Source organism: Limanda limanda, chromosome 9, assembly GCF_963576545.1.
Source record: "Limanda limanda chromosome 9, fLimLim1.1, whole genome shotgun sequence".
NCBI classification, from domain to species: domain Eukaryota; kingdom Metazoa; phylum Chordata; class Actinopteri; order Pleuronectiformes; family Pleuronectidae; genus Limanda; species Limanda limanda.
In genome coordinates this window covers 12022050-12048365 of record NC_083644.1, presented here as the reverse complement: position 1 = coordinate 12048365, position 26316 = coordinate 12022050, and the positions used below count along the sequence as shown (strand labels likewise).

Sequence of the window (26316 nt, the reverse complement as noted above, 5' to 3'; positions counted from 1 at the left end):
AGTGGAAGTTGAAGGACGTCTTCAGCTTCATTCCCCGCAACCGAGGCAGGAAAAACTGAAACATCTCGCACATCCCTTCATGACGTGGGACAGTAGAAGCGGCCTTTCTGCCATTTCCATTTCATCATCTTTTACTATCTTGTAGAACAGCACAGCGGTCGAGATAATAAGGTGGCTGCACACTGCGCCTTGAGCACAAGGTAGTAAAAGACTCGACATTTACAGTCCTCCTTCTCTGCTCTCACAAAACCCGGCATCTTTTACCAGAAGCAACCAGAGAGTGGAAAGCTGGGCAGGAGAGAAAGGGGAATTGCGGGAGAGATCCCTGTCCACCATTTTGTGTGTCTGTGAGTGTGTGCATTCCTCAGTGTGTCTCCCGAGATACTGTAAGTGTACAAATAAACTTAGAGGGTGTACTCGTATGCATTCATGTATTGATTGAAAGTGAAATCAGCTCAAGCGTAATGACCTTTGTCCCGCTCAAGAGCACCTCTCTTGTGATACCCAACTTTATTACCCCCCTCTCCATTAAAGCCTTCTGTTGGGTAATATATCTTTTGGAGTTTTACAATCTGTTGCTCCCTGCGTGTGTGTGTGTGTGTGTGTGTGTGTGTGTGTGTGTGTGTGTGTGTGTGTGTGTGTATTTATGTGTGTCAGAGCGCCCTGTGGGAAGCGGAACTGCTTCTCAGCAAGACTCTGCGTTACTTCCTCTCCACTGTATAAAAGCAAATGTCTAATAGCCATCTAATTAGCCAGATGAGGAGCCACAATAAAATGTCACACAATACCTCACAGATCGCCCACCTAGATCTCAGTCCCGCTCCCCCACTGTCTCTGGGTTCTTCCGGTCGTGCACACACACACACACACTCACACATGTAGTACTTCTTTGTCTAATTGAATGGAATATCGCTCTAAGCCTTTTCGCTTTCCGAGTTATTCACCCAGTTATCTGGGAACAACTTCAGTCGGAGCCTCTTATCTGTTCCTTGAACCATTTTACAAGTTTTATGACTTTGTTGTAAAACTATCCCGTTCTATTGATCTCCTCTGTTATACCCTGTTTCCTCTTTGTCTAACCTGGTCGTCTTCTCTCTGCTTCCGTTCACAGAGACGCTGATGGACACGAAGTGGGCCACGACAGAATTAGCCTGGACTGCACACCCTGAGACTGGGGTAAGTTTTACGAGCCAACGTTTGTGTATTCATGAAGATTGGGTCAAAATCATTAGTCAATAGAGAAAAAGAAATAAGATTTGTGAGTCTAGCTTATTCGTTGTGTGATTTAAATTTCCTGATCCACACGTGCCTGAAGCTGTGACTTTACATGTGCACATTTGAGCCTCTATATGCATATACGCCTCTCTGAGGTGGCGTAGTCGGGTACACCTTCATCAGCAAATCACTCCACAGGATGTGCTTTAACATTCAACAGGATGCGCCTTTTAGCGAGGAGAATAAGACACGCAGCAATCCAATTTCACCGACCCACACAGTCACAGATGTTCCTTTCCTCTCGCCCCATTGCCCTCGAAACATGTGAAGAGCGTCAGTTTCCTCCTCGTGAAGCGCCCTTTTAAGGACCGAATATATTTCTTGCCGTTGACCTATTGCACACGGAGGCATCCAAATCTACCACACACAAAGTGCCAGTGACAGCCTCCCCTTGCTTTCCCATGTGGTCTCCACAAAGGGCTAAAGAGGAGCAGAGAGAGTCTTGACCCCTCCTCGGCTACACTTCAAAGAGCGCCAGCACTCCTCCCCTCGCCTTTGTGCGGCCCTCTGACTTGGCCCTTGTGTTTTGAAAGGTGGGCCCCCATTTTTCTCCTATTTTGTTTTTACCCCGATGCACTTGCCGAGAAGATTCCGCCCCAGCTGTTGGAAGTCACCCGCCCTCCTTATTCTCCTCTTCCTTTACTTCCAAGTAACTAAGCACTAATGAAGCCAGACACACTAACCACATCAGCTGCAACAATCAGCAGGACGAGCCCCCTTTGCAGCCTGTCATGCCCCCTCTCTCCTCTCTCCCCTTCCTCCTTCCCTCCTCCTATCTGTCCATCTTCTTTTGCCTCCCTCGGTCCCCCTCCCCCTCGTTAAGCTACAATGCTGCAGCGATGCTCCCACTGCTCCCATGCAGAAGGGCATAGAAACGAAAAGAAAACGCCTCCCTATTTCTTTTCCAACCGAACCCGCAACAGATGCTTCTTTTCAAAAGACGATACAGTGAAGAGCCTTTTGCACTTCAGATTTCCCACATTACCAACCGAAGGGGGATGAATTCCTCACAAGCGTATTGTTTTTGTCTTGCAAACAGAATGTACCACAGACGGTGTGTGTGTGTCTCTGAGTTATCTCCCCCCCTTCTCTGTTTTGGTGAACACCGTATCGTACGCCTGTTTATTTGTATGCTTCTGCAGTCTCGCTTATGGAAACCGCGCAGCCTGTTTTTTGTTACGGGTGACAAATGTTCAAGAAGAGCAGGGTACAGTGGCTGAGAGGACAGACACTGTGACATACCAAGCAAGGGGGAGGGGGGAAGGCAGAGGGACTGAGATTAAGTAAAATCCAGACACATTTTCATGAAGCCAGAGAGGGAGAGACAGCGAACAAGAGAACAAGATCCAGATCAACATGTCAATGAGGTCAGAGGGTGAAATTGAGGACATAGATTGCGTCATATCTGCATCTGTCTAGTGTCGACAGGAAAATGGATTTGGTTGTTTTTTAAAAGAGGTAAAAAGCTGTTAAAATATGAAGTCAGTTATCTCTGGCATTCTTCATACTCTCCCAGAACTAGACGCAGAGCCCCAGCTTTAGAAGACAGTAAGCATTTGATTCAAAATGCAGCATAGTTGCCTGTGGGGGGGGGTAAGACAGTGTTAACACACTTGTGTAGGTTGAGTACAAAAAGTGTTGTTAGCAGGTGTGTTGAAGAGCAAAGACTTGGACACTCTTTGACTTTGTTTTAGGAACCACTAGTGTTTTTGTCAGTGTTGCTAAGCGTAAAATCTTGGAGTGAGCTAGACAGAAAAAGGGATGAACAGAGGTCAGTGATTGGTGCAGAGCTGGACGAGCAGTATAAGATGTGAATTGTATAATATGATCCACATTTGGAGTCTCACAGATCGAGCAGCCACGTCGACTGCAGCTCTCCAACTAAGTCTGATCCTTTCTAAGTTGATCCTGTGCTTAGCCAATCAGAGTTTGCTGATGAATAGCAGGTACTTCTGCTTTGCAGCAAAAATCGGTCTGTGTGTGGCTGGGACAGAAAGAAGCCCGAGGAAAAGGAGAGAAAAATCAATATTTTTTTCCCCCACCGTGTAATAGTCTGCAGACAGACATAAATGATACGGTTATAACTGGTAAAATATGGTCCCGTAAGTATTGAACCTTCCAACACAGTGTCTTCACATACCTCATTACTAGGTTTCTCTGTGTTTACATGTGTGCACATGTATCCTATCATATTCCCCCCCTATGTGTCTGCACTCAGGTATGTGTATGTCTGCATTCGTCTGGATAGCCTGTAGCGTTTGTGCATCAGTCATGTCGGTGTTTAAGTGCGTGAGTGCAAGTCCACACGTAACTCCATCAGGGATGGTGTTGTTGCTTATTTTTAGTTTTCGCTGTATTGTGTGTTTGTTCATACACAGTATCATTTGTGTTACAAAACAGATGGGATATCAAGGGGGAATTCCACTTTATAACAGGGCCCACACTCAGGGTTTTCCATAAACCATACCCTAATAACAATATACCAATTTTTGAGCTCGTGGAGGTAATGACTATTGTTAGTGTGTATCCGTCTCCTTCTCAGAACCCCAGCGTGCTAAAACATGTGATAAATAAGCTTGAAATGCCCTTAAATTTTTCCCCAGAGAGCACATTCACATCCTGAACAAAACATTAGAATTTCAGCTGATGCTTAAAGCTAATTGTTCTAGTTTAGTTGCTTAATGTTCACCTTGAATAAGGAGAGATATCAAAACATCTAGAGTAGGTCTGAGAGAACCTGTTCCTAGTTCATTCCAAACACACAGAGGCGTCATTCATCTGAAAGTAAAATCTATAGCTGTGATTGGAAAGAACGAGGATAACTTGACGTGAATCTCCCATGTTGAATGTCTTTCCATCTTGTTGGAAGTCAACACCAAGAAACTTTTTTCACATGACCTGCCTAATACATCCAGTCTTGGTAAGCAGGCACTCATGGGGTTAGACCACTGGTGTGTGTCTCACTGAGAGGTCGTCTCCCCGAACACACTTACACACAAACATGCGTAGAGAATGCGCGCTCATGCAGACATGGTGCTTAAACAAACGCACACAACCTCAAACATACACCCACAAACACTTGGCCGCACGCTCTTTCGCAGTAGGTGATTTATTACACTGAACTAAATACCCATCGACACCTCATGCTTTTAGCCATCCCATTGACCTGCCTGGCGATTATCGATTCCCCACGGTCGCTTCCTCCCTTGCTCTCGCTCTCGTCAGGACATCGCTTTAATGCCACCACTGAGCTACGCCCATTCTCGCTCTCTCCCTCACGGCCTCCAGGGTCTTGGATTAATAGCCTTGTCTCCACCACATCCATATCACAGCCTTAATTAAGATGTTCTGAGCTCAGATGGAAACAACTGGCTCTGGAGAACAAATTGGTGCCTTAATGCCAGAGTTTTCGAGACAGTCAAATGTTCAGAGGCAAACTTTGGTCACAAGGGTGCAACCATGGACATTTAGTTATAGATGTGTCCTGGAGCAAAGGGAATTACCACCCACAGGTTTAGTCTCATGCATTTATGTAGCAAGTCCAATGGGTTAAAGTATCAGGCTAAATCTGAACAAAATTTGTTTTATTCCTCTGCCTTTTTTTATTTTGTTCTATTGGAGTTTCCACCCCTCATTGTCTTTTAAATGCTTTAATGCCTTCTCATGCCATATGGAAATCACCTTGATTTGCTTCTGTATGTGTAATGTGCTATGTAAATAAACCTACCAGCCCTTGGCTTAGCTAAGAAAACATAAATGCACTTTGCGTAATGGGAGAGGGGAGCAGTTCCCCCAGCACACATGCACAAACGATTTAATCGTGGCGTTTTCATTTGCAGTAGAAAAATTCATTAGATTACAGCAAGTCTTTCCAGTCTAGTTTGCTTTCGCTCATTTAATGAGGCCGGTAATCAAAGTTTAGAAGATTTAATCCCATTTCATCCCGAGTAATTCACCCTCTAGGTAACAGTGAAAGACGTGGAGGGGTGTAAAAACAGAAAAGCATGAAGGTTAACCGGCGCCTTTTCCCTGTCTTTATTAGAGGACGTTGCGATCATTGCTCTGTAATTGAAGCGTAATTGGTTGTGAAGCAGTGTGGCTGCTACTTCCAAACAGATATGAGGTAAACATGCTGTGGTGGCTCTGTGGTGAGGGGGTGACAGGCTGCTGTAATTGTGATGAATTTGCAGTCCTTGTCCCTGCTTTTCGCTACACTCACCACAGATAAAATGCCTAGCATGGCAAACGCAAGAGAAACTAATTGGAAATACACAATAATCCAAGAGAAACAGTCCAGTTGCTTCTTGGTCTCTTGGTCCAAACATACGCACCTACTTTAATCGATGTAATTTGACTGAGTGTACTGTATCTCTTCAACCTTTAAGGCAAAGTACATAGAGATGGGAGAAAGTACAATGCCAGAAACTGTCAGAGATAAACAGCTTCTAACCATGTTCCTCTCATTCTCTCTTCACAGTGGGAAGAAGTAAGTGGCTATGATGATGCCATGAACCCCATCAGGACGTATCAAGTCTGCAATGTACGTGAGGCCAACCAGAATAACTGGCTACGCAGTGACTTCATCCCGCGAAAGGATGTGCTGCGTGTATATGTCGAGATGAAATTCACTGTGCGTGATTGCAACAGCATCCCCAACATCCCCGGCTCCTGCAAAGAGACCTTCAACCTCTTCTACTATGAGTCCGACTCCGACTCGGCCACAGCCACCAGCCCTTTCTGGATGGAGAACCCTTATGTGAAGGTGGACACTATTGCCCCAGACGAGAGCTTCTCCATGCTCGAGTCAGGACGGGTAAACACAAAAGTCAGAAGTTTCGGCCCTCTGTCCAAAGCCGGGTTCTACTTGGCCTTCCAGGACCTTGGCGCTTGCATGTCACTCATCTCAGTGAGGGTGTTTTATAAGAAGTGCTCCACCACAATTGCCAACTTTGCCGTGTTCCCAGAGACGGCAACTGGGGCTGAGGCAACGTCCTTGGTCATTGCGCCAGGAACTTGTGTCCCCAACGCTCTGGAGGTGTCCGTGCCACTGAAGCTTTACTGCAACGGTGACGGGGAGTGGATGGTTCCTGTCGGAGCCTGCACCTGTTCGTCTGGTTTTGAACCATCATTAAAGGAAACCCAATGTCAAGGTGAGTGTTTTCACAACAGACTTTTGAGGTCAATCCAGCATTTCTTTATTTCCATTGTTTGCAATGGCAGATTAATCTAGGGTTTAGAGTGTCATACAACACCGTACACAGTGCTTAAGTCTTACGTCAGCCCTTGGACTGGCCCAGATTCAATTTATCTATGTAAATTCTGCTTAACAGGTTATGCTGCTGTCTTACCTTCTTGAAAAGATGATGGTGGGGTTGAGGGGGTGGGTCCCTATGGCGATCAATAATGTATGACATTATAACTGCAGCGAAAAAAATAGCATTTGCATTTGAGTCACACGGTTTCTGATGCCTCTGTGCTGAGCGAATCCCAATGAGTGAGAAGCAGGAGGTCAAAGTCACGCTGAAGGACACTTCATCTGGATACATGACTGCTGTGGACACACCGAGAGATTTAATCTGTATTGTTTTGGCCACAGATTACAGCCTCTATCACGAGATTGCCCAGCTGCCACTTTATTATGAGCCATTTATGTGCCTTGTATTCTCCGACACATTAATCCAACGGCTACCAGGTAGAATAATGCACAGTAGATGATGCTGTCGGCAGGCAGCCATTCACCCGCCTGACCTCAGCATTGCCTGGCAGCTGGTTACTAAATAAATGGAAATGCATGGGAGTTTGTCTGTTTATTAGGAGCTGGGAAGCGCTACGATGCTTTCAGGTCTGATGGAAAACATAACGGGTTCACAGAGGTTGAGAGCAAGGTGAACATGAACACCAGGTCGCGCCTGAAATGGAGTGCAGGTGACAGCGGGAGGAGAGGGTAGGATAAATGGAAAATGTGTGCGTGTTGAGGGATATGGGGGCGTAAAAATTAAGCTCGGGGTGCGGAGGTCAAATGGAGGCAGCAGAATGAGAGAGAGAGAGAGAGCGGAGCTGACAGGGTTATTGATCAGCGGGGTTCATAGCGAGGTGTCTGCGCATATGCATTCTGGGTACAGTTCACACATCATCCTCGGTTCAGAGGGCTCATTCCACTTTTTTATAGCAGAGAGGGATGAGCCCGGGAAGACCTTTTGTTCAGCACTCGTCCCGGCAATCAGGCAGAGAGTGGGCGGATACTCGACTCAGGCGGCTTTTTGTCCATCCCTGGATATCGACTGCGTGTTCACCTTTCGAAAGGGAGAACATGTTTGAGTGTGAGAAAAGGAGCACGGTAAATATAAAGCACGGCGTACAGCGTGAGGTTCAAAACTCATTTGTTTGCTCCTCGGCAGCTCAAGGTTAAAGCCCTGGCCAGTGGGCCCTGATAGAGCCTTCTCTAATCAAAGTTGAAACCACACGGGATAAAATCTCCCTCCTTTTCTTCTTCTCACACCACCTCTCCTCTGGTCTCTTCTCCAACTATTTTACTCCACCCTCCTTTCTCATCATCCCTTTGGCCGTCTCTCCTTCCTTCCTCTGCTTCTCCCTTTCTCGCCGCTGTAGTCTTTACCTCTCCCTCCTAATCTGAAGGCAGTGCCTCTCTTTCATACGCCTGCAGAGTTACTGTAAGGGTGTCGGCATTAATATTAATCAATAAGCCTCTCTTTTTTTTTTAGCCCCTCCACTCGTTTGCTGCACATTTTTCACTCCCAATATTCTTTACTTCTTTTTCTCCATGCTCCACACTTTCCAATTTCAGCATTCATTCTAATCACTTCCTTAAGCTCTATGTTCTGCATGAGAGGATAAGACACAGGGGGAGTGGGGAAGGGTGGTGGTGGTGGTGGTGGTGGTGGGGGGGGGGGGCAGGCAGGCAGGATTAGCATTTTCTATGCCTCCACCTCTTCCACCTCTCCCTCCCTTTTTCTCTACACCCGTGTCTCTCTCTCTCTTCCTCATTCTTTTGTCGTTCCTCTGAGGAGAAAACGGATGAAAGGAGGAGGATGACCCCTTTACTCGCTGGAAGTGATTGATCAGCACGTTCCCTGCTAAAAAAAAAATTGTCTGTTTTAATGGGAGTGCTCCCTCAACAACTTCCGTCGGGGCCAGCATGTTGAAAACCAAACACTCTCGTCCCCTGTGAGATGAGAAAGTGCTTGTAGTTGACTTTGCGCCGGGTTGAACTTCAATGAACCCGGCGCTGGTCACGAATCCAAATCAAAGAGAATGTTCTCTCACCTGGCAAAAGACTCGAGGTCGTTTCGTATCTGTTCATCAGGCGGCACTTCCTGTTAGTCAGTGGTGTGATGACTCTGATTAATGGTGGAAGAACAAATACACTCAGAGCTAATGTACACGGCGCAGTCAACTGGTGGGCTTGTGCTAATATTGAACTTTTAAAAAATGCGAGAGCGGGAGGTGGTCGGCTGCAGATCTGATCCCCGGCCCTCTGTGGTTTTCAGAAAGCGAGCGAAAAAAACAAACTCAGCCGCTGTGTTTTCCTGATTATCATTCAGCGGGACAAACATAGCGCGGCGTCCTTGACATTGAAAAACTAACACATAGTAGGTCAGCTAATCAACTGGCCCCTGTTAACTCTGCCTGTCTTACCTGTCTCCCGGCCTTTTTTTTTTATTTTATTAAGCACCGCGGCAAACTCATTCATCTTTTAACGAGATAGTTCATCAAAGATATGGAGCCTGCCAAAGTGTTCTGGATCACAGTGCCGCTGTCGGTGTCTCGTGGTGGCGTCTGCAACTTATCACCTGAGTTATAAACTTCCAAACGGCTGCTATAAACGGAGCTGGGGCATTTACAAAGACCAGCAGTGTTTCCCTCTGATTAACAAGGCTTTACCCTAATCAAGAACCAGGTTTTGGGTTTATGGTACAACCCTAAACTATGTCCAAGGCGTGGGTCTGTGAAGGAAGTGATTTCAAAGGCAGAAGGAAGCATATGCTGCGAATGTCAGTTGCTCCGGACGATTTCTCTGGAGTTCTTTCTGCCGGCCTCCCGAGAAAGAGACAGCTGCACCGACAAAGATGTCCAGCTGTACAGATGAGATTCGAGAGCTTTTGGTGATAAGGGCTGACGCCAGAGTCGATGTGCTGTAAACAAAAATACATGATATCTGGAATGTAAATGTTATGTCCGGACTTCTTCAACAGCTTTCCCCACTGTTCCCTCTCCTGGAGCATTGTCCATAATCTGGACCCATGATCAAACATCTTTACTTTACTTTCTTATTTTATTTGTGAGGGACCTTGCATATTAAATACATTTCTGAAAATATACCAGAGTTATGAATATAAGCATTGAAATAAATACCAATATAAAAGTAGTATTTCACGTCGGAATTCGGCTAAAGTGTCGTACTTTTTCAAAGAAGATTCTTAAAATGGAGTGCACTGAAGTGACTTGGGATGTGTGTGTGTTTGCAGACATGTTACTTAGCCCAGTAGTGAGCAGAGCCTTGTTTGTGTAAATATCAGCATATGGTGTGTGGGCCTCTTTCATTCCACATGTATGTTTGCATTCATTTCATAGCAGACTGAATTCACAAGGGTGTTTTGGCTCTTAAGGCTGTGTAGTTAATTTGGGTTGACACTGTCCTCATGTGAGCTGGAGTTAATGCAAACACACACATGCTGCTCAAAATCTCTCCTTTTCCACCGAAGTCGGCCAAAGATGGAGTCTCCGTATTTAAGTAAAAAGGCGACATGGGGGTTTGGAACAGTTTTCATTTGCCTGTGCTGACCATTTGAAAATAATTATAACTCACACAAATATGACAAAAAGGTACTACTTGCTTAATGACTGATGGTACTGTAAATGTCTTGAGTTGTTATTCATACGTTTCTTTGTCTGTTTCACCACCAGCTTGCAACCCCGGCACCTTCAAGTCCAAACAGGGAGACGGCTTCTGCCTGCCGTGTCCCGACCACAGCGTCGCCGGCTCGGGAGCAGCCAGCATCTGCTCCTGTCGAAACGGTTACTACCGATCGGACACCGACTCGCCCGACTCCCCCTGCACCAGTACGTGAAATCTGCTTTCTGTAGACCGTTATAGCAAGGGCATGTTTGAAAGTCATAACTAATGTTAACTGTACAACTTTCTCTATCTTCTTGTTCCCTTTCAAAAAACAGAAGCAGGTCAGAAGCACGAATTCAGATTGTGATAAAACGTGTTGGTAGCCATAAAAATGTTATGAACTGTGTGGGAAAAACTTTCCACTTTGAATTGTGCCCTCGACTGGCTGATAAACGCTCTCAGGAGCATGTTCCCACCGCGCCACACGGACGACAAACAAGTCTGCTTGCTTTCCCAACGCTATCCAAAAGCTTATCATGCAGGCCCCCCCCCCCCCTGCCTGCTTCTTCTGTGAAGTCAATCTGTTCTCACTGCTGACGCCACCTTTACAGACAGAAAGTAAAGAATGATTCTGGTAGCAGCAGCTTCGTTAAGAGCAATTACGCACACGGAGGAACTAATTCATTCACTGCTGAAGAGAGCAGACCATCCTTTTTTTTTTTTGTTGCTGGGGTGTGAGGCTGATTCTTTAACAGTGCAGCGAGAGATAAGGCTCTGGTAATTAGACAGAATTGCCACGGCTCTGCCAATAGTTTGTCTCCCTCGTCCCTTCCAGCACTTCACACGCACACACACACACATTAACATACACACAGTGGGAATGAGCATGGAATTCAAATTTGAACTCCTGTCCCCCTTTTTTTTCCTGCAACGCTGCTGTAACGGTCTCTTGTTATGTGGAAGAAAAAAAAAATGACTTACTACTTAATGCATGAAAAAATGAACCAATACCACAGCACGAGGAACAATTTTTGGCTCATGAATTGTGTCAATAGCAGTGATGGAATTATTAATGCATAAGAATATAATGATACTTAAACTGTGTCTTTCAATATGAGTCTTTGTCCATTGTCAGTGTTTCTCTGCAACTATTGTGCAGGGACATTAAATTCAGCTCCAATTCCAAACCCCATTTTCCTCATCTCATCCCCGCTTTTGCCTTTCCCGCTTGCAGCTGTTCCCTCGGCTCCACGCAGCGTCATCTCCATCGTGAACGAAACCTCGCTCGTGCTGGAGTGGAGCGAGCCGCGCGACATGGGCGACCGCGACGACATCTTCTACAACGTCATCTGCAAGAAATGCCTGCCCGAGCGGGGGATGTGCTCGCGTTGCGACGACAACGTGGACATCTCGCCGCGCCACCTGGGCCTGACCCAGCGCCGCGTGGCCGTCCGGAACCTGCAGGCGCACACGCAGTACAGCTTCGAGATCCAGGCGGTCAACGGAGTGTCCAACAAGAGCCCGTACACACCTCATTTCTCCGCAGTGAACATCACCACCAATCAGGCCGGTACGTTAAGCCTCGGCCTCATGGCTGCTTGTCAAAGAACAATATTGAATTTGTAGACATTGCCAACTTTCGAAGGGGTAGAAAAAGATGTCGGAGAATATGTTTTGCGCTTAAGAGGTAGAGATCAATTTCTTGTATCCATGTAGGAGTGTGTTACATATTTTTCTCTTTGAACAGGGATTGAGAAGGAAGCCCTTCTTCTGAATGAGCTTAGAAAGGGACCTTTTTCACACACCCACAGCGTGCTCTGTGCTAACACTGCTGCAAATAGCAAAAGCGAGGCAGCGTGTAGTGTGTTGAACCTTCAGTATTGGAGCTGCCTACAGCTTCCAGCCCACAGCAACGACAGGAACTAGGCCAATGTAGCAATCAGATGCTGAGATGAAACCAAGATTGAACCTCAGCTCATGTAGTTACAGAATAAGTTTGGGTTGTAGTGATAATCTTGTGCATAATTTACAACACTGGGGTTTACATCGTTGGGAGTTGGGAGGAGTTTATGGATAGTTGGGTAGCCAGGTTGAACATTCAACAACCTCAGTGAATTTCGGTGCTGCTGAGCTCACTCTGGACTTCTGTTCCTGCGAGCTGGTCTCTTTGTCGAGGTTCTCCCAGGGATCTTAAGCAGCGCCTTAGATGTGTTTAGTCTCTATGTTAAATTTGCTCTTTCTGCAGTCTTAGACAACACCGGGGATTATCCCTTGCTCCATCCCCCGGCATCTCTCTCTTCCCTCCATGGCCTTGTGCTCATCACCTCTAACCTTGCACTCCTAAAAAATGCTTTACGAATACCTTCTGTCAGTGGGTTTAGGACCACAAGGCCCCACATGCACACGAGGGCCTCATTGTTTTATGAGGGGTCCCGCACAGGGCTGACAAGAACCGCTGTCAATCTTTGGGGGCTGGGGGTCAGTTGAGTGGCGAGACGGAGGTGAAGGGAAAGGAGGGAGGCATGTAGAGCATCAACTGGGATCAGATTATCCCCCGGTGTAGTCCCAAGACCATCCCTGCATGTGCATTCACCTTTTAAGAACCAAAATAAATACTAGGCTGGTGATAAGCTGCAGGGGCCACCTCCATGGTTACTGCAACATCTTCTCCTGCAGGAGGGCCCCTAATCCCTCGGCTAGAGTAACCAGGGGATCTGCCGAGGAAGTATTGTCATCTGGGGAGAAAGAGAGATGTGGAGGGTCTGGGTGGCTGGGGATGGCAGGGGAGGGAACGGGGGATTGAAGGGAAGGTCTTAGCAGCAAAGGGAGAGAGAGTAACAGAAGGATGTCTGGCCACGGAAACACATAGCAGCAGACAGAGAAAGGAAATGCAAGGGGGAGGATCAAAGGAGCAAAAACCGGGGATTAAAAAGCTTTTAACAAAAATAGGGAGAGAGAGTGTCAAAAGAAATTGAAAAGTTAAGACGGCAGTAAAAAACGGGCAGGAATCTCAGAAGGTAATTGTGAGTGTAAGACAAAAGTGAGGGACTTAATTTTTTAAGGGAGAAGGTACCACTGGAGGTAGACGGTTTAACATGTGAAACAAAAAAGCGATGGAGTAGAGACCGAGAGGAGAGAGTGAGTCAGAGCTGCAGAACAAGCCCGAACTTAGACAAGAGGAAAGAGACACAGGAAGGCAGACAGCACTCGTCCATTAATAGGCACATGTGAACAAAGAGCTCAGGTGGGTGGAGTGCAGTGTGGTGTAGTGTGGTGTTCTCAGAGTGTGTGTTAGTGTCCACAAAACAATACTTTGATATTTTTATTTGGGTATATTATGTATATGTGGTGTATGCGCATGGCCTTGCTTTTTTACATGATTTCTATGACCACAAAAAAGTCAAATCAGAAACTTCCTCTGGATGATGGAGTAAAATATGCACAATAGTTCCGCAATAGTTCTGTGGAAGTGTGTGCTTGTTCCCATGCTTGCCGACAGTCGGTGTGTGGCACAGAGAATGGCAAGTACCAGAAACGTATCCATCAGTTTTCGCAGTTTGATCCTCACGTCACGGGAGAATCAGACGTCCCCCTCTCCCTCTCCAAGAACTCCGGGAGAGAGAATTTCAGCATTAGTGGGGACTGGTTCTGCATACTAACCATTGGCCAAAGCTTTCCACAAAGCCCAGTGCCTAAGGCTTTGTGTTTGGGCTTATGTGAACACACAAAAGGGCAAAGGAGTAGAAAGGATATAACACAGAAAACGATAAATGAAACTAATTTCCCCTCTTACTTGTTCTCTGCCCCGTGTAGCTCCGTCCGCAGTGCCCACCGTCCACCTGATGGCGGCCACAGCGAGCACCATGAGCCTGTCCTGGCTGCCTCCAGACAAGCCCAACGGAATCATTCTGGATTATGAGATTAAGTACCATGAGAAGGTAAGCGGCAATGTATGTCAACGCCTCTAATTCAATCCAATTTCAATGACTCGCATTGGCCTCTGTTTTGTCTGCGTTTCTGTAAATGTGGGACACAATGCCTCTGCTGATAAACACCTGGTTGCAGTGAGGACTCGCCATTTCCAGTCGTAGCTTGCATGATCACCTCGCCTTAGACTTCCCCTTTTTTTGATTTCTATCTCTCTCTCTCTCTCCTCCCAACCCATTCCTACAGTTCCATTATGCTCTGCCCTTTTCTGCACCCCAAATCCATCTCTCCCTCTCGGCCTCCCTCCTACCCCCCCGGTTGTCCTCCCTCCATCCATGCATCAGAAAGTTTCTGCATATTGCAGAGGCCCAGAGAGTTAAGACGGGACTTGCCTTGGGGGGAGAACAAAGGCACTCAGTGTGTATCCGCTCTGTTTGTTGTCTTGTCCTTCTCCCGTCAGATTAACACGCCGGCTACGATCTGTCTATCTCCATCTCTCTTTCTCTCTCACCGTCCTGCATGGTTCTATTGGTCAGCCTTGTCAGGGAGGGTATAACACCCGAGAGGGGATGGAGATGAATGAGACGGCACAAGGGGCTGCTGTTTTAGTATCACTAACTGTCTTTGTCTCTGCAGGATCAGGGTGAGGCCATCGCCCATACTATGACCGCCCAGCGGAGCAACGCACGCATCGAAGGTCTCAAGGCTGGTACGCCTTATGTGGTGCAGGTCCGGGCCCGAACTGTAGCTGGTTACGGTCGCTACAGCAGCCCAGCCGACTTCAGCACCAACCTGCAAAGTATGTCCCGTTTTATTACCCAGAGATGTGTCGGAAAATCCATAATAGTGCTGTGCATAAGTTTATGATCATAATTGAGGCTCAAAAGCTCATATGAGTTGGAAGCCACCTTTAGTATTTTTAATGAAAAAGGTAACTGAAATCCAAGAGAAATTGGTGTGAAGCTAATTTTTACCAATTCATATGCCAAACTCATCATGAGTAGACAAGTGAGAGTTTATTGCAGTCCCCTTAAATGTATTTGTTGGTCCCAGGTTGCTTTCCAGTCTGCTTATTACAACCTAAAGAACACAAAGTCATGGTTTTACTTGTGTAAGCATACAGGTCTTTAGTGAAAATATTCTACATTTAGACTTAGGGCATGCTGAGAGGAAAAATAAAGGAATTGTAGCCTGTAAATATTTATGTTTGTACGTTCTCCTAGTAAATAACTTTCTTTCTTTAACCCCCAAAAGCCGACCCTCCCAAGTCATGGCAAGAGCAGGTGCCACTCATCGTGGGATCAGCCACCACCACCTTTGTCTTCATCATTGCAGTTGTGGTCATCGCAATCGTCTGCCTCAGGTGAGAATATAGCTCCTTCATTAGCTTTTCAAAAAGTCACAACATGTGAAAGATGAACATAAGCATCTGGGCCGGCAACGGCAGATAACAGAGTGGGCAAAACCCTTTTATACTTACTTCTTTACTTTATCTAGATGACAAAATGTGGTGGAATAAAAAGGTCTTAAAGGACCTTTGCGGAACAAAATCTTTTTCAGGTTGAAAAAAACTGAGGGAGCTTCAAATGTCAACTTTGTTTGCATGTCCTCCAAACCACCCCCAGATCAGTCTTGCTGTATTTCTGGGCCACCTGTGAGGCCATTGAATGCCAGATTAGCCGACTGAATGTGTGAATAGTAAACAGCTTTGGTTAAAATGCTACATTGCCCACTGGACACAGCATGGTGGAGCAGCTGCTGGGCCTGATAGGCTTGCCCTCATGGCCCAACACTCTGACTCAACTGTCAACAAAGAATCCAGATGCGCCCCTGTCTGCTAGGCCCAATTGAATGGGAAGACGCGAGTGGCTGCTCCCACCTTTCCAAAAGTCCAACGCTGCATCAGCTTGGTTTAACCACACTCGTTTATCCTTATACCACTCATTTGTCAGGCAGCAAATTGTGTGTGTGTGTGTGTTTGTGTGAAAGGTTGGCACTGGTGCTCACTGGGTTCCCTCCGAAAGCCAGTTCAGGCAGCGTCTGACAAGCGTGGGCATCGGTCACGCTAGACTGAATAATAATCTCCCTGGCTCCCCCTCCTCTCCTTCTCCCTCCTGCCTCTTCACTCGTCTATTTTAACACCGCTACATTGTGTCTCTCTCAGGGTCTTGGCTTAGCCGCGGCCACCGACCGCCACAGAAGAAGAAGAAAATAGTCATAACACAAAACACGGAGCTTCGGCATATTCCGGAACCAAATTAGAATTTGAAATAAGATGCAAATCACCATCGGGTGTTATTGCCCTGGTTACTGGTTTGACAACAAAGGAAGCACATTAACATGTAATTTCTACAACCCAGCCCCCTCAGTCTGTCATCATCTCTGTGCACCCCCCCCCCCCCCACCCCCCCCCACCAGTGCAGAAGGGACACATGTGAGGAGATGCGGATACAGGAAGACACAATAGAGACACGAGTAAAAGAGAAAAAGAGAGAAGACAAATGCTTAAAGAAGGGAAAGAGAGAATGACAGCAAAAGAGCAAGAGTCCACGAGGAGAAAACAAGAGGCGGACTGAATCGAAGCGAACACTGTGATGTCTGTAGGGCTCGAAATGCAAGACAGCTGAGCTTGCTGTTTAACTCTGCTGCTGGGGGTACGAGAAAGAATGGCTTCCACTCGCTGCTCAAGACAATGGTGCGATAGCTTTTGTCTAGACTCCAGTAACAGTCCCAAGAATGAATCATTTTACCACCGGGCATTGATACAATCTTTATCTACAGCGGATCCCTGGCTTCCAATGCAGGAAGACTAAACATTGTAAAAAGGCACCACTGTAGCCTTGTGTGGCTACATCTCTGCAGACATTATTAGGGATCTGTGTTCTCCTCGTGCCTTTGTTCCTTTCCAGTATTTGCACCCTGCTGCGAGTCCATGTGACTCAGTTTGTTTTCATCTCTCTCCACAGAAAGCAGAGGAACGGCTCAGAGTCGGAGTACACAGAGAAACTGCAGCAATACAGTAAGTCTCTGCGCTGAGATGCCCCCTCCTTGCCACCTGACTCCACATTTCAGCAGCAATATTCCTGTAACTTAAACTTTACTGAGCATCCCCACCCACCAAGGAGTAGCTCACATAACTTCATCTCTATAAACAGATTCTGCATGGGAAGATGCAGAATCTGTCGACTTAAAACACCTACAAAACTGTATTTTGTGTGGAGAAATGTTCGACTTGTTGTGATAAAAGAAACTAGTTGGACTGTAAAGGGTGTGAGTCTTTGCCCGGTTATCCACTGTTTACACTTGGAAGCCCCCCAAAAGAATCTTGTATTGATCTACAGTTAAATAATACATTTTCATAACATTACACAGTTGTAATGATTGTTGAAATATTTCTTTTGGCTGCATAGATTCACTTTCCTGTTCTTGCTACTGAATCCCCTATAGTAACGCCGGGAATGAAGGTCTACATTGATCCCTTCACCTACGAGGACCCCAATGAAGCAGTGCGCGAGTTTGCCAAGGAGATCGACGTGTCCTGCGTGAAGATCGAGGAGGTCATCGGCGCAGGTAACCCACCCAAGCTCCTGAGCTACAGGGGGAAGACTGCTAGTCACCTCCAGGCCATACCGTTAGAGGACTTCACACCAAGCGGTACTTTCACTCAATTCATCGCTAGCCCTCTTCTTTGCCCCCCCTCCCCCCTATCCCTACCACACTCGTCACCTCTTTGGAACCCCCCATCCCCAGTCTTACAGATGGGCCCAGCACTCTCCTGTCAGCTGGAGATATACTGAAACTAGCTAAACTAGCTTCAGTATATTGTTGTTTAGTTAGAGAGACTCACAGTCCTAGCACTCCCTTGTATGTTAAATGTTATGTACATTTAGAGTAAATCTAGTGTAATTTCACCTGTGCCATTAAAGTGGAGCCCAATCCTGGACTAAGAGAAAGAAAATAGATTTTTTTAATCAAACACATATGACACTGCACAAAACTCTATGAAATCTGGAAGCAGATATGTCTTCTATCTCTAAGGTAAACAGAAGATGTAAGCATAAGTTGTCCTAAAAGTTTCCTGTTTTCAATTTCCCAACTTCTGCAGTGTAATGAAATGATTTTATACAAACAAAATAAATACATCAGACCCTACAAAAAAAACAAGTGGGTTAACATCTTACATTAAACTGTTTTATCTGAGGAATTGGAGAATCTTGGGTTTTACAAAGCATGATACAGAGTATATATTTTTTATATTCATTTCGATCATTCCCTCTGAGGTATCACTCCTGCTCAGATGGGAGGGAAAATATTGACATTTTCCTGTCCAGGATTGGTCGTCCCTGACCCTTCCCACTTTTGACTGTCTTGAGAACCTCTTCATTGAAGAGGGCTTCTGCTGGACCACTATTTCCCCGGCACTTGCACCTCTTCCGACATGTGGTTGTGCCCCCCCCTCCTTTAGAGTCCCTCCCGTACATTTGATGTCGTAGATAGATAAGCATTTTCTGCATTTGATATATATTTGATAGTAATGTCTCTGCTCAAAAGCTGCAGGACTGTGCCAAGTGATGTTGAGTTGTCTTAGCATTTTATCTGAGCCCAAATGGAGGACGTGGTGATGGCGGAGATGGGAGTCCCCTGCCACTGCTTCTGCTACTACCTTTACTCCTGCTACTACTACTGCTCCTACGACAACTCTTCTACTGCTGAGGCTACTTGAAACCCGTCGCTTCCCAGCATTCGCCTTTTTAAGTGACGAACCCTCAACCCCTGTCTTCCCTGTCCCCCTCCTCTCCTCTCCCCCCCTCCACAATCCATTCCTCCATTCCTCCATGCCCCCAATCCTCTATCCCCCCTGACTTCCCCCACTGTGTTATCTCTGCACCCTTGTCGACACACACATCGCTCTCACTGTCTGATCGTCTCTTGCATTCTTTGCACACGCTTGGTGTAGACTCTAAACGTAAAGCGTCCACGGCCCCGAGAACCCCAAAGCTTCTGTCTCCACCAACTTCTTCCTCCTGCGCCCGGTTTTCCAGCACCTCTCAAGCTTAGCACCGCCCCCTTACCCCATCCCCCCCTCCCTTCCTCCCCTGTCCTCCTTAGCTCCTTTCACCCTCTCACCCAACTTTACCCATTTGTGTTTTTGTTTGATTTCATCATGCATTCTTTTTCAACTCTAAATCTTCTTACACTCCATCATCATGCCTCACACGCACCATGCTATTTGTTTAGTTTGTAGTTTAACAGCATAAAGTCATTGTATGCTCCCCCATCACCACCATCCCCTGACGCTGGCCTAGAGTCCTGGCTTCTCTTGCAGTCCCTGTTGTCTCACCCCCCCCTCCCGCTACCCGTCCCTGGCTCCTTGGTTCTAACCAGTTAACTGTCCCCTCTCCCCTCTTTCCCCCACTCTCCTCCACTCTTCCGTCATGCCTCTCTCCCCGGTCCTCTTCTCTCTGTCTCTCCTTCCATCTCTTCTCTTTTGCTGTTCCTCTGGATGTCTCACCTGGGCTATCGCAGGAGAGTTTGGGGAAGTGTGCCGTGGTCGCCTCAAGCTGCCTGGGAGACGGGAGATCATCGTAGCCATCAAGACCCTGAAGGTGGGCTACACTGACCGCCAGAGGCGAGACTTCCTGTCCGAGGCTTCCATCATGGGCCAGTTCGACCATCCCAACATCATCCGTTTGGAAGGCGTAGTCACCAAGAGCCGGCCGGTGATGATCGTGACCGAGTTCATGGAGAATGGGGCACTGGACTCATTCCTGAGGGTGAGAGAATCAGACACACGCCAACACATCACACACAAGAGGATCTCGAGCTACTCCGTATAAAACATGGATCTGCGATTTTGTCAATAATGTTGCACTGCCCAGCAAATAAGCCAAATCCAAATCTGCCTGATCTTGCTCTTAGTTATCTCACTTTCTTTGAAGCCATAAAAGCTCTTCTTAAGCTCTAGTGCAGTGCCCTCAATGGATATATCACAAATGCTGCATTCAGGCAATTGGTGACATTTACAAAGAGCTTAGTCTCCAATGAATCTCTGCCTCACGGTCACATCACACAGTCTCTGCCAGGAAAAAGGGAAATAGTACAAGGGAAAGAGAGAGGAGATGTATGGAGGACGGGGAGGTACAATAGAAAGATATCACAGCGAAAGATCCATGTAAGAATCACAAAGAGACAAAGGGACAAATAAAAACAGGAATGCAGTGTATTCATCTGAACACGCAGCCTTGATATACAACTCACTTAATCTCCGTCGTTCTCTTTTCCTTCGCCAGCTCAATGACGGGCAGTTTACTGTGATCCAGCTGGTCGGGATGCTGCGCGGCATCGCGGCGGGCATGAAGTACCTGTCGGACATGAACTACGTGCACAGAGACTTGGCCGCCCGCAACATCCTGGTCAACAGTAACCTGGTGTGTAAGGTGTCTGACTTTGGCCTGTCCCGTTTCCTGGAGGACGACGCCACAGACCCAACCTACACCAGCTCACTGGTGAGTGGCAATAACTGTATGTGTGTGTGTGTGTCTGTGTGTGTCTGTGTGTGTGTGTACTCTCATTTTACAAAACAATGTTTACAGGTGCTGCATGTATTGTTTTAACATCAATACATCACCATTGCTTGATTTTGGCCCGATTCGCAAATGAGTCATTGGCAAGTATTAGGGCATTCAAAAAGTAGATCTGTGTCAGTTTGCTCCCACATGACATGACCAGTAAGAGAGTGTTTTCTCTTCTCGCTGTGGATGGCAAGAGAGAGAAATCTGAACAGTTTAAATGATGGATCAAAGAAAATATATATTACATTCAGATATTATTACATAATAATGAATTTGTGACATGTTAGGGCCACAAAAGTATTCACAAAGGACACAATTATGGACACTTTAATGACCATGTGGTTTTTTTGCCACTGAAACTGAAGCAGATTTCAAGAAATTTACAAGGAAATATACAAGTAATGTAAAATTACTTGAATGTCTGATAAAAAGTATTGATTGCAGTTTTATTCTCTCATTATACAACATGTAAAACTGGCAAAGCGTGTCAAGGCACATAGGAAAGAGTCTTTAGAGATTCAGTCTTCATGTTATAAATGAACACGAGTTCTGGTTCAAAGACGAGCCGCCCGCTCCAGCCCACATACAGAAGTTTCACAAGTTTAACTTTTCTACTTCTGGATTTGTCGTCATCTCCAAACAGTAAAACACAAACGCTTCTAAAGACTGTAAACTTATGGTGGTACATTGATGCTGAAAAAATACATTTCGTAGCACCTTAAATATTCTCGTAGCGTCATATGTTCGTTCACATTTTCTCTAACCGTGTTACTAACCCTCTGTGTGTCTGGCGTCTGGCGTCTGGGTTCTGCAGCATGCGCCCACGTGTTGTTGTGTATCAATGTTTCCCTCAGACCGTGTTTTTTCTCATCCTCTCTTTCCCTCTTGTATGTGTGCGACTCTGTGTTTGTGCTCCATCCCTTCAGTATTTCATGCTCACCTACTCATTCGCATATCCACAGGGCGGCAAGATCCCCATTCGCTGGACGGCTCCCGAGGCCATCGCGTACAGGAAGTTCACCTCGGCCAGTGACGTCTGGAGCTACGGCATCGTCATGTGGGAGGTGATGTCGTACGGCGAGCGGCCGTACTGGGACATGAGCAATCAAGATGTAAGCTGATGAAAGGATTTCATTTTTTCTTAATGTGACATATATCAGTTTATGGGATTGAATCCTTGCTTTGCAGGTGCCTCTCTGTGTGTGTTCTCTTCCTCCCACAGTCTCAAGTCATGCATGTTAAGTGGAGACTCACACTTTGTCCTCCTGTTCTTTTTGATGCCATTTTGTTTCAACTTTTAAAACTGAACTGCAGATTCCGGGATTTAGTTTGCAGCACCAACTACAAGACGTTCACCTGCACCATCAGATTAGGGGGGGTTGACTGAAAGTGGATGGCAGAACTGGGAGGTTATAAAGGGAGATGAGCTTTTGGTAATTTTGGTTTAAACAGAATTGTATCCTAACCTAATTAGCCCACTAGGTAAGATAATGGATGGATATGGGACATTTTTCATCTACTATCACAGTCCTAAACACATTCGCTCTCTACATATCCGCCCACAACTACCTCTCAAAGCTGATTTTCTTCTCTGGCCCTTATTTCTTCCTTTAGTGTTGTTTTTCTCTCTCTATCTCTGACTCTTCTATAATTCCCCTCATTCATCCTCTCCTGTCCTCCTTCACTTGTTCTTTCCGATCGACCCGGCTTTTCTCCCCGCGCTGTCGGCCCTGCCTCTACATCGATGCTCGATCACTCCAAGTGATTGGGATTTCTCTCTTGTCCTTCCCCAGGTGATAAATGCCGTTGAGCAGGACTACCGACTGCCCCCACCCATGGACTGCCCCACAGCGCTGCACCAGCTCATGCTGGACTGCTGGGTGAAGGAGAGGAACCTGCGACCGAAATTCACCCAGATTGTGGCCACGCTGGATAAGCTTATCCGCAATGCTGCCAGCCTCAAGGTGGTCACGAACAGCACACAGTCCACAGGGTAAGTCAGAGTATGTTGGTCATATTAATGCTAGGAATCTGTATAAAAGCCACGGCAGGCAAAGCCTTGCAGGAAAGGCCATGTTGTTCAGCTCAGTGGAGCCGGATATCACAGAAATAGACCGAACTCTCGATTCAGAGTTTCCCTCGAGGTCCTTGTTGAGTTTTAATTGGTGGATTCGTGATTTTATTGTCTAATTAGGGTCATTGCATAATGGATAATACAGCCGATTACTTTCTAAAGATCTTCCCTGGTTTTCTGAAGTCAGATTTTGGAAAAGAGCGGCTGGACTCTTGTCATGGATTACAGTAAAAGGTCATTACTTTATTGAATGAGAATGAGTCACTTGTCTTTCCAGCCGTGAGAGAACCGGCCGAGCCGTTTCATTTGTACCTGAGCCCGAGCGGATCAGAGTGCGATAATGATTTCCACTGGACAAATATTCCTGATCCCAGTTGATACAGCGTGCGTGAGTCACTGTGACTCAGCTGTAACAATCTCTTAACTCAAAATAAAGTGCAGATTTCTTCTTGTACAACTCGCAGGTTCTTACAAGTGCAGCCGACGCTATAATGCAAATCCAAACTACCTTGGTTCGATACAACCCTTGAAACGACTCCTCCGCTGACCGGGGGCCCAATCAATGATGTCACATCTACATTAAACTGCACCAGCCTTCTCCCTGCGATCTGTTTCCTGGAAAGAATTTGGAGGAGGGAAGGTGGTAGAGCGCAGAGGGGGGGGGGGGGTGGTGGTGACCTACCTATCTGTCCCTGCATCAGGGTCTCTCCGTCTCGAGGGAGGGCCACAGACAGTCCTCGGCTGGGCTCGCGAGGGAAAGCCGGGGTCTCGGTTGGCCACCGGAGCGACGTTCTTAGAAGATTAAGCTTGCGGTTAATTAGCTCGATTAAGGCGATGCAAAAAAAAAGAGATGGGAGCGCCTTTTAATTAGCCACTAACGAGATTTTAAACGGGCCAGCGGAGAGGTGGCCTCTTGCCGACAGACCTAACAAGGGAGGAGTGAGAGATGATACCGCCGTCCTGGTCGGCGTTGAAGGGTGCCTGGAGGTTAGCTCGCTCCGTCTGACTCGAACGTTCTCCGGCTGTGTGCGTAGCGTGTGTTCTTGACATGACTGCGTGATGTACCGCAGGCGTAAAGCCACATGTGTTCATCCGTCTACCGTTCCGTCTGCAGCAATGAACAACATCCACCCTCCGAACTTTTTGAATTACAAAGTAGCGGCCTCAACCCCTCGGAGTGGGACGATCCTGAACTAGGCTAGGGGCTCAGTTGCGAAGAAAGCACGTGAGACAGAAAATAAAGTATAAAATAAAACTTTACTTAAGCAGTCCGAAGGTAACAAGTCCATACAGGGAACAGGCAGAAATCGAATGTCGTAAATCCAGGCAGAGTCCAAAACCAGGTAGTCAAAACAGGGAAGAATTCGCTTGTCATGCTTAATGACAAACAAGGTACAGGTGTGTGGGGAAACCAACAGGAAGTAAAGCTAGACACAAGACACAAGAACCCAGACACCAAAATAAAACAGGAAGTGAAGTACAAACAGACACAGACTGAACAGATTGTTGCAGTGAGACACCGTGTCCCAGCAAAGGAACATTACAATTTTGACTTTGCCTGGATCTGACTCGCCAGGTAAGCGTAAAGTAAGAGGGAGCATTGCTGCCGTGTTTCTTCTTGTGGCTCGTCGACTCCTTTGAAGCTGACGTTAGAGAGGGACCACGAACAATACTCCATTAAGAGAAGAGCCCGAGTCTGGCGTTAACGACGGCCCGAGGCCTTGGGCTCCGAAGCACAGGCCTTATTAAAAATCACTCCATCTGCACCACTCAATGGAGCCTCTGTATCACTGTTATTAACTCCCCCCCCCTCCATGCTTTTCCTCTTTTTTCTCCCTCTTTCTCTCTCCATTCCTCTTTTAATTGTTAATGAATCTAATGCCATCAAAAAGGATGACAGGGATCAACGGAGCAGAGAGGAGGGGAGACAGTGGGGCTCATTCTCTTCGCTCCACTCCCTCGTCTGTTTCTACTCCTTCACCTCCTCCTCCTCCTACTCCTCCTCCTCCTCCACCACCACCCCCCTTCTCTCCGGTTCATCCGCACCACTTCGCTCCAAGTAGTAGCAGAGTTTTATTAAAACTCCCAAGGTGGCCTCTCTATCAGCGGCATTGATCGGGCACAGCGAGTTAGGTTGGTCTTTAGAAAGGCTCATGTCAGGCTGTCAACAGGTGTGTAACAACATGCGAAAATACAGGAGAACACAACAAAAATTCTTTCCCATGCACAGAGATGCACAGTCAACATACTGGTTTGTGACTCACTCCTTCCATGCACCGCTGGCATCTGCAGGTTCCTGAGCGAGTCCCAGTATATGCAACCACACACACATGTGGGCGACATCTGTGTTTACATTCCGCAGATATTTCTCTCCCCCGTCACAAAGCGTTTTCCCCAAAGTGTCTTCTACACCTCCGTGGGATTTTTGTTGCACGCAACCGAACCCGAGTGTGAGAAAGAGCCGGTTCAGGAACAAGCCACAGTGTCTGTTTCACACACACACCCTGAGAATGTTTTTTAAATGCAGTAATTATGCACTATAAAACATATGGCTTATGGCCTAAGAGTTCAGATAATGTTACTGGCTCCGACTGTCAAGCGAAACCCGCACGGAATCCAGCCGTCCCAGATCCGATTCGAACCACATTTGTAGGTAGTTTTGAAAGTGCAGCTCAGTACAACCGCTCAGATTAGATTTCAAGTCCTTTTTCTTTCTTCCTCCCGTCAGTCCGCCCCCCCCCCCCCCCCCCCCCCCCCCCGACAGCACAGCGACGTTTCACTGCAGCGGGAAGAACCGCAACCGACCGGCAGGTAGAGAGTCAATCAATCCAGATATCTCTAGGGTTTCATGAGACATATTCTGCATTCTTCTCCATCACTGATACAGCCACATAAATGCATTCTTGACTTCGGGAAAAAAAAACAACCACACACACTTGCTTATGACACCTGTTGTTGTAGCGAAAGCAAAAGGATTAACGATGCTTTACGTCAATCTGATCGGGTGGCTTGTAAAATTGTAAAAGTGGGAGCCATCAGTCATTCCCAAATTTGACGTCTGCTCTGTGTCCGCTCCCAAGCTGCAGCGCCAGCTTCCACCGCCCGAGCCTCCAGCCAGTCTCTCATGAAACCTGTGCCCATGCCCCCCCGCTCCCTACTCCCCACCGCCGAACTCAACTCCCAACATGTGGAGGAGAGGAGGAGAGGAGGGAGAGAGGAGGAGAGGTGGAGAAATGGAGAGGTGGCGCTCAGCAGGGGGGCGTTCGGGGGTGAGGTTGGCCGGCAGAGGCAGCAGAGTGACGACCTTAACCCTCTCTCTCTCTGTCTCTCTTTCTCCCTCCTCCTTCCCCCCCATCTCCCTCCCACGTATAGGGTGTCCCAGCCCTTGCTTGACCGCTGTGTCCCAGACTATACCACTTTCACCACTGTGGGGGACTGGCTGGACGCCATCAAGATGAGCCGCTACCGTGACAACTTCGTCAATGCCGGATTCGCTTCCTTCGACCTGGTGGCCCAGATGACGGCAGAGTGAGTGGAGCGAGAGACAGAGAGGGAGAGAGAGAGAGAGAGAGAGAGGGATGGTGGTTCCAGCTAATCAGGCCTAAAGTGAT

General features: G+C 47.0%; 1 protein-coding gene across 1 annotated transcript in view; it reads left to right on the top strand.

The window, feature by feature from the left end:
• The window catches only part of LOC133010249 (ephrin type-B receptor 3-like), a 57915-nt gene that overhangs the window by 29100 nt on the left and 2499 nt on the right, over positions 1 to 26316 (top strand). The window contains exons 2-15 of the mRNA XM_061077756.1: positions 1112 to 1176; positions 5753 to 6425; positions 10201 to 10356; positions 11367 to 11702; positions 13946 to 14082; positions 14696 to 14858; positions 15314 to 15422; positions 17026 to 17078; positions 17495 to 17713; positions 19586 to 19833; positions 20350 to 20565; positions 21594 to 21743; positions 22425 to 22624; positions 26078 to 26233. Of these exons, the coding sequence (XP_060933739.1) occupies positions 1112 to 1176; positions 5753 to 6425; positions 10201 to 10356; positions 11367 to 11702; positions 13946 to 14082; positions 14696 to 14858; positions 15314 to 15422; positions 17026 to 17078; positions 17495 to 17713; positions 19586 to 19833; positions 20350 to 20565; positions 21594 to 21743; positions 22425 to 22624; positions 26078 to 26233 (2881 nt within the window). The remainder of the gene's footprint in view (positions 1 to 1111; positions 1177 to 5752; positions 6426 to 10200; positions 10357 to 11366; positions 11703 to 13945; positions 14083 to 14695; positions 14859 to 15313; positions 15423 to 17025; positions 17079 to 17494; positions 17714 to 19585; positions 19834 to 20349; positions 20566 to 21593; positions 21744 to 22424; positions 22625 to 26077; positions 26234 to 26316) is intronic.